Source organism: Giraffa tippelskirchi, chromosome 1 (assembly GCF_054371585.1).
Source record: "Giraffa tippelskirchi isolate mGirTip1 chromosome 1, T2T-mGirTip1v1.2.pri, whole genome shotgun sequence".
NCBI lineage: Eukaryota > Metazoa > Chordata > Mammalia > Artiodactyla > Giraffidae > Giraffa > Giraffa tippelskirchi.
Window position 1 is genome coordinate 200,253,208 of NC_137275.1, and position 14,529 is coordinate 200,267,736.

Genomic DNA, 14,529 nt, shown 5'->3' on the forward strand with positions numbered 1-14,529 from the left:
GTATGAGTCACTGTTACAACAGGGGACAGCCTTATTACTGTTAAGTAGTATAACTGCTGATTATAAAACTAATGATGCTACATGGCACTAGTAACTAGAAGGCAGAATCAGAGCAGGCCTCAGTCTGTCTAGATGAGGAAAACAGAGCCAAGACACAGTCCAGGCTGTGTCTGAACATGGCTGCTGCCTCCTTCCCCTTCATTGGCCATTTCCACCCATGAAACCCTGCTCCTCACTGCTCCCCAAGCCAGGGGCTCCAGAGCACAGTATCCTGTTTTCTTTCATTTTCCTAATCAAATACAGAAAGAATTTCATATTGGCTTACTACTCTGACTGCCTGGCTCTGATTTAGGAGGAGACATTTCACTCCTTAACAACATAAATTTTACATCTCTGTCTCTGACTGTGAAAGGAAAAGCTGTAACATGGTTAGTGTCATTACTGTGACAAATAAGTGTAGAGAAAGTACCTGAGATATATGTAGGGAAAATACCTGAGGTGATGGGGGGCGGGAGGCGGGGTATGAGAGGTGATAGGGGTGATATATGAGGTGATGGGAGGGAGGGTATGTGAGGTAATGAGGGAAGATATGTGAGGTGATGGGGGAGGTATATGAGGAGATGGGGGTATGTAAGGGGATAGGGAGAGGATATGGGAGATGGTAGGAGAGGATGTGAGGTGATAGGGGAAAGTATGGGAGGTGATGGGGAGAGTATGAGAGGTGATGGGGGAGGGTGTGGGGAGGTGGGGGGAGGATATTTGAGGTGGAGAGGGAAGGTATGTGAGGAGATGGAAAGTATGTGAGGTGATGAGGAGAGGGTATGGGAGATAATGGGCAGAGAACATGTAAGGTAATAGGGGAAGGTATGGGAGGTGATGGGGGAGGTATGTGAGACAATGGGGGAGGAAGGTATGGGAGGTGATGGGGGGGCATGTGAGGTGATGGGGAGAGGATATGGGAGATGATGGTGGGAGGTATGCAAGGTGATGGGTGAAGGTATGGGAGGTGATGGGGGTATGTGAGGTGATGAGGGAAGGTATGGGAAGTGATAGGGGAGGCATGGGAGGTGATGTGGGGAGGTATGAGGAGATGGGGGGGTATGTGATATGATGGGGAGAGCGTATGGGAGATGATGAGGGGAGGGTATGGGAAGTGATGGGGGTAGTCAGGTAATTGGGGAAGGTATGGAGGTGATGGGGGAAGGTACGAGAGATGATGAGATAGAGTATGGGAGGTGATGGGGGAAGATGGGTAATTGGGGGAGGTATGGGAGGTGATGCGAGAGGTATGTGAGGTGATTGGGGAAGGTGATGGGGGTGGTCTGTGAGATGATGGGGGGTACGTGAGGTGATGGAGGAAGGTACTGGAGGTGATGGGGGGTGCTATATGTAGTAACTGGTTTGATGGGGGAACATATTAGTGGTGATGGGTAAGGTATGGCCAGTGGGGAAATATACAGAAAGTGAAGGGGGAAAGTCTTGGAGGTGAGGAGGAGCAAGTATATATGGGGTGGGGGGTGGGGTACATTTCTACTGCTGGGTAGAAATCATGTGTGGTGATGGGGGAAGCTATGTATGGTGATAGCAGGGAAGTAAGTGAGGTGTGGTGGGAGGTACAAAAACTCAAGTCTCCCAGCTTACCTCAAGATGATAAGCAGGTTGGGTGGTGCTGGCTTCTGAAAGAAGGGCCTCAGGACTGCCCTCCTCTAGGGCGTGGCCCACCCTCCACAGCTCAGGTCTGCTCTGGTTTTCTTTTGGACTCCTCCAGACCACCCTAGAACCTACCTTCCCTTCCCTAACTCTCCTCCAACTCCTTCAGCTACCTTTTGCCCCTCAAAGGCATTTTTATTTTTATGAATTAGTTCTTGGTCATATATTCCCTGCAGTGATCTGCATATTTGACACCCAGAATTATATTCACAAACTCCCAGAATTTCTACCCCTGATAATAAGTTTCTGGCAAAAGAGTTGTTAAAAACTGTATCTACCTAACATCAAACACTTTTCAAACGGAATATTATAAATTTTGTAAGTTAGAAATTCTTACCTGGTCTTTCACATTGTATCTTTAAACAAAGCTGTTTCACAAAATCTAAAGGCAGCTGAACAACTTCCTGTAAGAGCAAATAAGAAATACTCAGTGTGTGTTACACAAGGTAAACGTACTTAATGCCACAGAACCACAGCTTTAAAATGGTTAAAATAGTAAGCTTTATGTTATGTATATTTTACCATGTTAAAAAAAAAAACTCAGTATGTGAGTTTTGGGAATAAAAGCTGCTCTGTTATTTTAAGGACATGTCCAGATTATGTCCAACTCTTTGGGACCCCATGGACTGTAACCCACCAGGCTCCTCTGTCCATGGAATTTTCCAGGCAAGAAATACTGGAATGGGCTGCCATTTCTTTCTCCAGGGGATCTTCCTGACCCAAGGATCAAACCTACATCTCCTGTGTCTCCTGCGCTGACTGGTGGATTCTTCACCACTAATGTCTCTGTGCACTAACAGGAATAGGCCCTCCTCAGGGTGGCTGGTGTCCACAATGGCAGTGGCTAGCAGCGTGCCCAATGTCACCCACAATCATTCTCCAGAGAACACTCCTCAGGCAGTTCCTGTGTTCTCATGGCAACCTCATCCTCATTCTCCAGGGGTCTGTGGATGGCAGAGCAGAGGCCCAAGACGGCCCTCTGACCGCAAAAACTTCCTCACCAGCTGTCTCCTCGGGCAACCTGAGGCTTCTCACATTCCCATCTGAGAAGCAGCTCAAGGAACAGGGTCTGATCAAATATTAATCTCTGGGTAAGGGATTTCCCTCATGGCCCAGTGGCTATGACTCCACACTCCCACATGCAGGGGGCCAGGGTTTGAGCCCTGGTCGGGAAACTAGATCCCATATGCCACAACTGAAAAGATCCTGCAAGGTGCAGCTAAGGATCCCGCATGCCACAGCAAAGATTGAAGATCCCATGTGCTACAACTAAATCCCAGCACAGCCTAGTAAAATAAATAATCTTAAAAAAAAAAATAAATCCCCAGGTGAGACATCCTGTGCCCCCATCAGCTACAGGATGGCCAATATTTCGTGCATTTGGGCAAGAAACAAAGAAGTAACTTCTTTCTGCTTTGCTGTTTCTTTGCAATCTCCGAAACTAAGAGTTTCTATTTAATCCACATTGCTCACCATCTTCCCTGTGTTTCCAGGGTGGCAGAATTCTGACTTCTAAAGAATCCCAAGGGGATGGAAGAGACTGGCCTAGAAAGAGGATGCTGGGATCCTGTCCATTTACATGCCACACCTTCTCCATCATGCCCTGTCCCACCTAGCCTCTAACTCACATGAAGACAGGCCCAGATCAGTCCCCAAACCAGCCAGGCAGGGTTGGAGGCAGCATGGCACAAGGGGTGTGTCTGTTTCTCTATCTGAGCCTTGCTCTCACCTCTGGGCTAGTCATTTCTCGTCTCAGGACAGAGAAGAGGGAAACGCTCTTAACAGGGCTCCCCTCTAATCTAGCTCATATCATCAGTAGGAGAAAACCGTATCGTTTACAAATGCTGATTTTGCCTGAATATGGTCTTATTTGGACCAGAGATGTGCTCTGTATCCCACATTCAACAGTGCTGGGCCTGAGTGGCAGTCCTCTCACCACTGCAATGACCTGGAGGAAAAGCAGGTTGTGTTTCACTCTGGCAGTGTCTTCATGCGAAGGAGGTATGTCAACAGGGTGAATATTCCCAAAATATGACCTTGTGAATCCACCTCATAGGCCCAGAGCCTTGTCCACTATGGACAAACAGAATCAAACTTGGAAGTTAGAGCATGCCCTAGGCCCTGAAGGGACATCCCAATGCTATTCCCACCTGCCAGGTTGCCACTGGCTGGAACCGCAAGCTCCTCACCAGTCTTCTTCACCGCTGGCCCCTCCTGGAAGAAAGGTCTAGAGCCCCTGAGTGAGACAGAGAAACACTCCCACTTGGCCAGATGAGCATGCTCTCGCCCTAAGAAGGACACTGATAGTTGGCACACCTGCATTCTCTCAGACACCATTCAGGCCAAGAAGTAGGTGGCACCCAGCACACAGTTACTCAGGGTCTCACAGGAAGTGGGTTTCAGGCTTTCACCATTTAACAGGACAGTTGGGGAGGGGTGGTGCCGGCCCCCAGGATGGCCTCAGTGGCCTTTGCCTCTGTGTAGTCCCATACTGCCTAGAATTGATCTGTGAAGACCCCAGGATGCTGTGGAAATGACAGACACAACTTCTCGACAGGTCATCTCTCAGACTGTGCACTGAAAGAGTCAGGACTGAGTCACAAGGATGCTCAGAGACCTGCAGAGAGTCCACATGGGGAGCTGCTGAGCCCCAGTCAACAGGTCAACAGCCAGCACCACACTGCAAGCTCCATGGTTCTGGGCCACCCTGGGAGAGGATCCTTAGCCCCAGTCTTCAGATAAGACCACAGCCCTAAGGAACCCAGAGAAGCACTACCCACAGCACATCCTAAGCTGCCAAAGGAGGACATTCTGCTGTCAGAGCCACTTAAAATTCTACTTTGCCAGGCGATCCTTAAGCTTCAAAGACACTTTCACTGAACCTTCTTGGTATCATTTTTTCTCAAGATGCACACAAGGTACAGAACTTGCAAAACAGGCAGTACTACTCCCTCTGTTCAAAATGACAAATCTGATACTCTGTTCAGGGTTCTGATCTAAGACAAGCAGTAAGGCCAGCAGAAGCAGACGAGCAGCAGTGATCAAAGCCAAGGCGTGAGAATGACTGTCCCAGACATGGACCACGGCCATCTGCTCTGAGGGTTGCCAGGCAGGGCCACACCACTGAGGCTTCTTATGCTGCCCTCTCCATGAGCATCCAAACAGCAGACCTTGCCTGTAACAAGTACTCCTCTCCGTAACTGAGACCAGAAGAAGCCAGCAACAGAGACCACCTGCAGGCAGGTGGAAGCCATCACCCCACGTGAGCTTCAGCTGGGGTCCCACGAGACCAGGTCACACCTCCCAGTACGGGGGCCCACTTTTCTCCCTACCTTGCTCTAAAGTGCCGATCAAAGATCCAGGCTGCTGCCTGGACCTCTCTCAAGAGCTCTCACCAACTTGAATGCCCCCCTGAGGGTGGAGTGGTGGAGTCCCAGGGGTCCCGGCAAGTTAAGAGCTGACTGAGTATCTCAGAATCCCATGCTTCTCAGCTAGTAAATGAGAATAACAGGATCTGCTCTGCTACCTCATGGGGCAAAAATGAGAAAAGCACTTGGAAACTCTGTAACTAACATGAGGGGTTATTGTGAAGCACAAACTTTCAAACTATAATTGAGAAGTTGGTATTTTGATACAGAATGTGCCCATGAATTTAGACTATGTTTAAAAAAGATCACTTACCCCACAATGAACATAGTTCTCACCCAAAAACTCTTTCATGACATTTTTGCCAAAGTCCACTATGTTCTGTAGGTGCTGAAATATTTCTTCTGAGGTCTGTAAAAGAGAAGGACAAGAAGGCCTCAATGCCCGGGAGCTCCTAGAAAGCAGACTCTGATACCACCATGAGCCCCTGTCACATACAGGGCTGCCAGGTACATAGCCACAAAGAACCACCAGTGGCCCTGGACCTGGAGGAAGGTAAGCCCCACCATGAAGACTACCACACTCTATGGAGTTTCTGTCCCCAAGGGCCCCTGGACCACCTCTGCGTTCTACTCAGGGCCCCATGTGATTCTGAAGCTGTAAGTTTAAGAACCATATCTGTGGCCCTGTCTTCCTCACACCAGGAACACAGGTGGATTCCACCTGTGGCCCATGCACACCTTCTGAGGAATTTGACTTTAAAAATCTTTCCCATCCAAAAATTACTAGATATTTAGATTTTATTCTTCAGTCTCTAAATGTAGAAATAAAACACTTTCACCCCAGAGGTTCTTAAAGAGTTGATAAGCTGTGAGATTTAGGTGAGACAGAAAATCAATCTTGTATCCCTCACTCTGACCCAAGGCAAGAAGGACAAAGGGCTGATCACAGGTCTCACTCAGGAGCGAGAGGGCTGTCTTCTTCAACAGCGGGCTGAAAGGTGCCTGACACACGGCTCAGGCTCTGAGAAGGTCTTGGTCTTAGCTGCTATGCATGCACCATAACACAGGCAGGCCACAGCCCACATCCCAAGGCACTACTGCATTGGGATGAAGCCTGGCAAAAAACTCCAGAACACATCCAGTGGTGCCGTGGCTACAGGCTTCTGACAAAAAGGTCTTATTATTGAAAGAATTAACAGGCACAATTCCCCACAAATAATGCAGCTGGCATCACATAGAGCCATTTATATAACAGCAACAAAAAAACCCAGCAAACTGTTGCCTTGAACGACATTACCTCAATAAATGTAAACAGGAAAAACTGAAAATAGAGGCATCCAGAGAACTCGGACCGTTCACCAAGGCTAGGCTCCATAGACCCCGAGTGGGAAAAGGAGGGAGGGGAGAGGACTAGAGGCAGCCTCTGAAACGTTTCTTGTTTCCACCTGGATTCCACAGAAATAGAACCTCCCCGCACGATTCTCTTCACCAGCTGCACCCCCCATCCTGAGCCATCTTCCTCTGCACTGACCACACCGACCCCAGACCTCACCGCAGTCAGTCCCACTGTGACGACGGCCCTCAGCTTTCTCCTCTGGTCCCGTCTTCTCATTCTATGAAACTAACCCCCAAGGGTGCCTTTCATTTGCACAATCAGCCACCGTTGGCACCCATAAGCCATCCACCTCACCATCTTTTCTGGCTGTTTCACCATAATTCAAATGAAGTGAGGTGGTGACTCATGTCTCCGACACCCTGATCTTGAGCCCAATTTCCACTCACCATCCAGCACCACAGCCCTGCCCCCACTGTGTGGGTGTGACCTGCAACTCTGGCCTTTTCTCCCCTTTTAAGATAAGAGTCTATGCTCATATCATGCCCTCCCCACTGACCATGAAAGACGAAAGGCTTCCACAGGGTTACTGTATATTGAGCTCTGTGACCACTTAGATAAACACCACGGCAACATCACACCTCAAGGTAGATAGACACTACAACTCGGTGGTCAGCAGGCATGCAGCAGAACAACAGTGGCTTTCTAAGGGTGTCCACAGTACTTTTCTTGGGTGACTCAGAGAACAGAAACCCAGCACTCCATCTGAACTTCCAGCTGTGACTTGTAACACTGACTGTCTACCACAGCATTATAGACTTCATTTTCATAGCTAGACATCCACAGATAGGGAAACTGAGGCAGTGAGGTATAAGGAAATCACCACGGCAAAGCCAAGGCCTGGCCCTGGGTTTCCCAGTCATAAGCAGAGCTCTCTGAACTAGTCTGGGAGGCTCCTGACTCAGTACCCAGGGACTAACCATGATTACCCAGTGGGTAAAGCACTGCGTCCTGCAGGAATGATGGGCACACTGATTTCAGCCGTGAATGCTTGTATCATATTCAAATTTCTAAAATTAGCATTAATACTTTTGCATCAGAAAAAAATCAAAGTTTTCTTAACTTTTTATTTTAACGATGGGGTGGCAAATCCACTGATCTTACCTTCTTCCTATTAGGAGGAAACTTCAGAAAACGAAGCACCACACAACGCTATTGGAAAATAAAACAGAGTCTGATTAGTACCCACACAAAGCCTGGGGATAAGGGTAGGAGAAGGAGCTGTCCTAGCAGTGCCTGGGACACCCAGTGCCCCAGGGAGGAAGTGAGGGCCATTACTGGGCCACATGTCTGAGGACACAGAGCAACCAGGAAAACCTATGCTCTCTGACCTAGTTAGGCCATTCCCAGTGATTTATCTTAAGGAAAAAAGATACACAGAAGATCTTAGCTACTGCATGTAAAAGTACTGTTTACAATTCCAAATAAAATGTAAACAACCTAAATGTCCAACAATAGAAGGATGGTTAAATACAGAGGATGGTTAGTTAAATACTACATATTCCAGACCATGGAATACTATGTAGTCATTTACCAGAAAATATGGAAGTTCCATATTTACAGACACAGAGGTATCATCACTGATAGCCATCATCATTGATAGAGGCAGCCATCATCACTGATAAGTGAAAAAGATTACAGAATAGGGCTTTCAGAGTGAACCTATTTTTATAAATATGTACATACATATGTGTGTGTGTAATCGGGAATGATGTATGGGTACAGTGGTATTTATGTAAAGCTCAAAAACAGGTAAGACTAAGATCTCTGGCACCTGGGATGGCCCCTGAGAAAGGTTCTAGAAGGAGCTGGTCATGAGAATACAGGTCCATATACTTTGTCATAATCAAGCTGTATACCCACATATGATGTTATCCCTTGTTTAAAATAAAGTACGCACATGCCGAGTTTGTATGAACTGTCTGAAAAAACTTCAGAACAGATAACCGTGTGTCCAGGTAGCAACAACTGGGGAACTTAATTTTTTCAAGTTCTGTTTATTTGGGTTTTCCAATTTTTTACAATGCTAATATACATTTCAAAAAAATACATACAAAAAAAACCATACATTTCAAAAATTTTTTACAACGCTAACATAACATACATGTCAAAAAGGTACAAAAAAATAACTTTTTAAACAAGTACAGCCTTTGAAAACAGCCATTCTTCAAGGAAATAACCTGGGTGTGTTATGGAGCTTTGGTAATGGGGGAGATTAATTCCATTTGGACAACTTCAGAAACCATTCCCATGGAGACAGAGAGTTCCAGGCAGAAGGGCTTGGTTGGGAACCTAGCCTGTGAAGCAGTGAACAGGAGGAGGAGAAGGGGGAGGTGCAGCAGCTTGGGTACTGTCTAGAGCACTGGGATCCAAGTGGGGCAGGAGGGGCTGGTGATTGAAGAGGCTCAGAAAGTAGAGGGTTAGCACTCAAAACATGGCTAAGAGCAAGCAAGGCCCATAGAGACCAGATCCATTTCCCCAGCCCACGGCCCCCTGACACTTCCTATCCCACTCTGATGAAACATACTCCTCTCAAAACCCCAGACAACCATCACCACCCTGAGCCCCAAGCCCAGACTTGGGGAAGCCAAGGTCAAGGGCATGTACCTACCCCTCAGTTCAGTTCAGTTCAGTCCCTCAGTCATGTCCGACTCTTTGCGACCCCTCGGACTGAAGCACACCAGGCTTCCCTGTCCATCACCAACTCCTGGAGTTTACTCAAACTCGTCCATTGAGTCCAGTGATGCCATCCAACCATCTCTAACCCTTCTCAAATCCAGGCAGACATCAGTATTCAATCATGGGAATCAACTGGCCAAGGATTCCATCAAAATTCAAGGAAAAACAAAAGTTGATAATGCAGAAACCTTAATTCTAGGCAACTTCCCAGAAACTCGGGCCCCTAAAAGTACACTCACTTTTTACCTGGACTCCACTATTTCTCAAGACTTACTAAGAAATTCTGAGTGTCATGTTGTGTCTGCTTTAAGGAAAACTGCTTTCTCTACTGACCTATTTATCATTTAAAACTCACCAGAAACTGGCTCACAGAAGCTGCAGTGTCAGCCTTGAAGGCCAGTCTCCACAAACACAAGCACTCAGTGGGCACACCTGTTTTGGACAGCAAGCACTAACTGCCCCCTGTGAGGGTCTGACTGGGCTGAGTTGGTGGCCCTGTGACATGCCCCAAGGCCAGCCATGGGACCAGGCAACACCCATTCAAGTGGACAGAAGAGAAAAGATGAGAAATCAACCTTACCCACCCTGGTTGGCATAAAGACATGGTTAGTTCAAGGGCCACCCATAGTGTGTAGCAAGAATGATGCAACTGCCCACAGGGAGATTCCCATGAAGGAGCCCAAATGAACACCTAATCTGGTAAGCACCAGGGCCCTGCCAGCTCACAAAGTTTTAACCAGTTGTGAAGCAAACAACTCCTTTCTTTTTAAACATCTGAAACCAGATGTTTAAAACATACCTCCTTCATAGTGTCTAGGATAAATGTTAAGAACATGAAGAAAAAGGGATGAGACTAAGAAGAGGGGCTTAAGAAGAGTTTCTGCCTGGTCCAGGGCAGAGGCAGCTCTTCCCTGTTCCAAAGCAGGACAGGGAATCTTACGTGGGGCCCACACCTCTTCTGTCCTTTAGGACAGAAAAGTGTGGTGTGCTCTCTTATGCCTTGAAACACTAGATGAAAACCAAAGATTTCAACAAGACTGAAAAAGTCAGTGAATGGAGAAATGACACAAATAAATACACACACACATTAAACAATCTCAAAATGTATATAACACTCTACTTATAAAAGAAGGAAATGGACTTGCCAGGTGGTCCAGTGGTTAAGAATCTGCCTGCCAATGCAGGGGAAACAGGTTTGATCCCTGCTCGGGGAAGATCCCACATGCAATGGGGCAACTAAGCCCATGCGCCACAACTATGAAGCCTGTGCTCTAGAACTTGCTCTAGAACCCATGAGCTGCCACTACTAAGCCTGCATGCTGCCAACAAATGAAGCCTGTGGGCCCCAGAGCTTGTGTTCTCCAAGGAAGAGTAGGCCCCACTCCTTATAACTAGAGAAAGCCCACACGCAGCAACAAAGACCCAGTGCAACCAAAAATAAATAAATTTAAAAAGAGTAGAAAGCATTCAGTGAGGGTCCCAGGCTATGGTGGGGGAGGAATGGCATGTTATGTGCCAGGACCTAGGACGTGCTCTTTGATCCCCTCTGAAAACCCATCCAAGTCATCGAATACCAAGACGTCAGCAAAGTCTGGCTCATAACAGCTCTAAAAGCTCAACCATGTGAATGTCTGACAGCACAGGAACTCTGGCTGCCCGGTGCTCTGCAGCCTTTTGTGTGTGTGTGAAGAAGTACCTACACATTTATGCTGTAGAGTTGAGAGAAAAGACAAAAACAGACAGATACCATTCTTCAGTATTCAATAAAAACATGCTATAGAAGGAAGTGCATCAAGTGTTAACAAAAATTATTTTTACTAGTAGGGAAATGCTGGATGCTTTTTACTTTCTTCCTTCTAATATTCTCTATTTTCTGGGGCGGTGAGAGGAACTAATGGTTGGCATTAAATAGAAATAAAAGAATACAAAAACAATATATTAAGAGGGTCATCTACCCATGTGAAGCCCAAGGGAGGAAACTCGTGGGCGGAATTAAGACTCCAGGACCTCTCGGCAAAGGTAAGGTATGACGTGATAAGCTGCTGAAGCCTTGCTGCTGGAGGACAAGCCTAAGTCAAGTCTTCCTCCAGAGTGAGGATATTACCCAGGACAGGACCCCAAGAAAACCCCAGGGAAGCAGAGATTAGGCAACTTTCAAGGGAAAAGGAGACAGATAAACACAGCAACAGAAGAATAGAGCCTCAGGGTGCTGCCCCAGGCACCCCAAAATGGCTCAGCCCTGCTTCTTGGTGAGGCCACCACTCACAAACACCCCACCCAGCCATTGTCCAGATCTTCCACCAGAATACCTGTGATAGAATATCAAGCCAGGTCACTTGCGTCCACTGAAATAACCAGAAGCACACCGCAGTTCCAAAAGAGGGATAAGAGGGACAAGGTGTGGGACAGTGTGGGGCTGACAGCTTCAGACAGAACAGATGGAGGGTGAGGTGAGACATTTCACAGACAGGAGCCCAAGACTCTGAAGGGAGGCCAGACAGGAAGTGGGGACAGCAGGTGCCTGGACTAGGAAGGGCACTTTCCTTCCCAAGTTTCATCTGTCTGTATGGACCCACAGCTGCCACAGGCCTGAAGCAGACACAGACGCAAGTTATGAGGTGGGAGACAGGACAGTGGAAGTGTAAGCCCAGTTGGCATTTACAGACAGGACACTCAGGGATTGCAGCAGAAGAGGTGCTCAGAAGGTTTCTAAAAGATGGAAAATCCAACAGCAAGAAGAGAAGCAGAATGTTTTGTAAAGACAAACCACAAGTGCATGTAAAGTACAGTGAGGGTGACAGAAGTATGAAAGTCCAAGGGGAGGCTTTAAAGTCCCAGGCCCTCCAAGGCCACATGATGGCCACAGAGCAGATGTCCAAACAAACCAAGGGGTGGGTGACCCAGTGCTGTGGTCTTGTTCTTCTGCAGCACAGAGAAACTTTGCTTACCTTCCTGGTAAAAGGGGCAGCCGCTGTCCTGACTGAGTTCTGACTGAGGAGGAAGAAGGTTATCATCAGGGTGGGGGAAGTGACCATGCCACCTTAGGATACCAGGCCTAGACTGGCAGACCTCCAAATGCCAGAAAGGCAGAGCTCAGCACTCACCAAGGCCAGGACTGAAAACCACCAAAGAGAGAATGTCTTGGAAGAACCAAATCCTAACCATTCAACTGCAGGTGATCCCAAGAATAAAGACAGGGCTACATGCAGAGTTCTTCAATGAGACGTCACCAAGAAAGAAGTCTCATCAGCTTTATCAACCTGTGTGAATACCATTAAAAACCTCAAGTACAGAATAAGTTAGTTGTCTAAAAAAATACTATAGGCAACAGAACATTAAAATTTCTAAACTTCCACTAGATTCAGGAGAAAATTAAGTCCAGGATTTGGAAATATGTCTTTAAAAAAAAAAAAGAACAACTCTTATTTGCTTCCAATATCTCCATTAAGAAGTATGATTTACAAATCAGAAATCCTAAAACACAAAACAGAAACACACAGCCCCTGACTGCTTGAACCCCACATCTTTGGGGCCCACACAAACATCCCAGGGAACAAAACAATTGCAGAAACAATCTGAAGCCCAATCAGAATCTTAGAAAGGACATAAACCCTGAAAGATCAGGAACAAACTTTTGATAAAAGATCTCGGTTGCCAAGTCTTTTATGTTACCTCTGTCAATAAGGAGGAAAATATCACAACAGCTTAGTGTGATAAAGAGAGTGGGCCCCTACTTCCCCTGCATCCCAGAGGTGAGGGGAGCTGGGGGTGCAGCTCAGTGACTGGGGAGGAACCTCTGCCTGGCCCGCCCTGGGTGACTTCCCCCACTGAAGGCACTTAAGAGATCAAGTAACAAACCAGTCTTACAGTGACCTTCACAGGACAGGCCGCCAAGCCAAAACCAACAAGACCAAGGTGAAGAAGGGTCACTGCAGATGTAAAAGCAACACTACCCGGAGAGAAATCCAACTTTGCAGCAGAGCACTTGAGGGCTGCCCTGGGCTTCACAACCACAATTCAGCATGAGCAGAAGTACGGTGCACTTTCTAGAACAAGTGACAGCACCCTCAGGCTGCAGTAAGGAAAGGAAAGTATGTACCCACAATGGAAATTCCCTTGCCCAAGACCCCCCACAGGGTCAGTGCCAGGGACTCCAGGCACTAGCGTACAGAGCCAAGTTGGCCTCAGCCTTTGAGCACTGCAGAGGGCTGGTGCCAGGGCGTGCCAGGGCCAAGGACAAGTGCCTGGGAAAAGGTTAAATTGCACAGCCGGTGCCAAGGATGCTGAGCACTGGGCCATGGGAAAGTTGACAGCAACCTGTCAAGAACCGGCCTACCATTCAGTCGTCTCTTCCTGCCCAACCCTGAATACATCCTCACACTACAGCCCTCCTTGGGCCTGCACCTAACTCCTCCATATCCAGGTTCCATTTTCGGCAAGTCCTGTGCTCCCAGAAGCCTCCCAACCCAACAAGCTGGAAGACTGACTGTGACTCATCCTACGTTCCTTCAGTACAGATGCCAGACCTTAGGACTGGGTTGCTGAAGGTATGTCAGGCTTTGACACGGGAAGGGACAGGGGATGGACTCATCACTTTTTAGTTCAGTTCAGCTGCTCAGTCGTGTCTGACTCTTTGCGACCCCATGGACTGCAGAACACCAGGCTTCCCTGTCCATCACCAAGTCACGGAGCTTGCTCAAACTCGTGTCCATCAAGTTGGTGATGCCATTAAACCATCTCATCCTCTGTCGCCCCCTTCTACTCTTGACTTCAATCTTTCCCAGCTTCAGTGTCTTTTCCAAGGAGCCAGTTCTTTGCATCTGGTGGCCAAAGTATTAAAGCTTCAGCTTCAGCATCAGTCCTTCCAATGATATTCAGGGCTGATCTCCTTTAGGATTGACTGTCTCATCACTTTTTAAGGAACTTTCAATTCTGAAAGTAGATGATGCCCTCTCTGAGGAAGTGACCATCTCCCAGTCTGAATGAAGCCTGGTAAGGGTCACACTCTACTTTAGAATGAATGAGGTGGGTCTGGAGAGTCCACCCATGGGAGCAGGAATACATGTTCTCACTCATCCACCTTCTTCTATCCCACTCACACACACACCCCCTCTCCTTGGGCACAGTGGACCCTGAAAGCTGCCTTCCAGGGCTCCCTCTTCCTTCCTGGTCCTCAAGACCCAAGCAAAGCCCAGAAGTTTCTCAATACACAAGGGGCATAATTCTCCCTTTACTCAGTGCCTTCACTTGGTGGGAACGTTCTCTTACAAGACTGCTTGTGATCATAATCTTCCAATGATAAGAATCACCAAGCAGGAATGAGCACAGTGACAAAGATTTAGATTTAAAATAAAGAATGATGAGAACAGGTAACAGAGT

At 47.4% G+C, this 14,529-nt stretch overlaps 1 protein-coding gene across 2 annotated transcripts in view; it reads right to left on the reverse strand.

Annotated features, from left to right (window-relative positions):
• Positions 1-14,529, reverse strand: part of IPPK (inositol-pentakisphosphate 2-kinase) — a 53,266-nt gene that overhangs the window by 36,807 nt on the left and 1,930 nt on the right. For both annotated transcript variants that reach the window (XM_081524355.1, XM_081524346.1), the window contains exons 2-4: positions 7,576-7,623; positions 5,392-5,487; positions 2,048-2,114 (exon numbers count right to left, since the gene is read on the reverse strand). In XM_081524355.1, the coding sequence (XP_081380481.1) occupies positions 2,048-2,114; positions 5,392-5,487; positions 7,576-7,623 (211 nt within the window). The remainder of the gene's footprint in view (positions 1-2,047; positions 2,115-5,391; positions 5,488-7,575; positions 7,624-14,529) is intronic.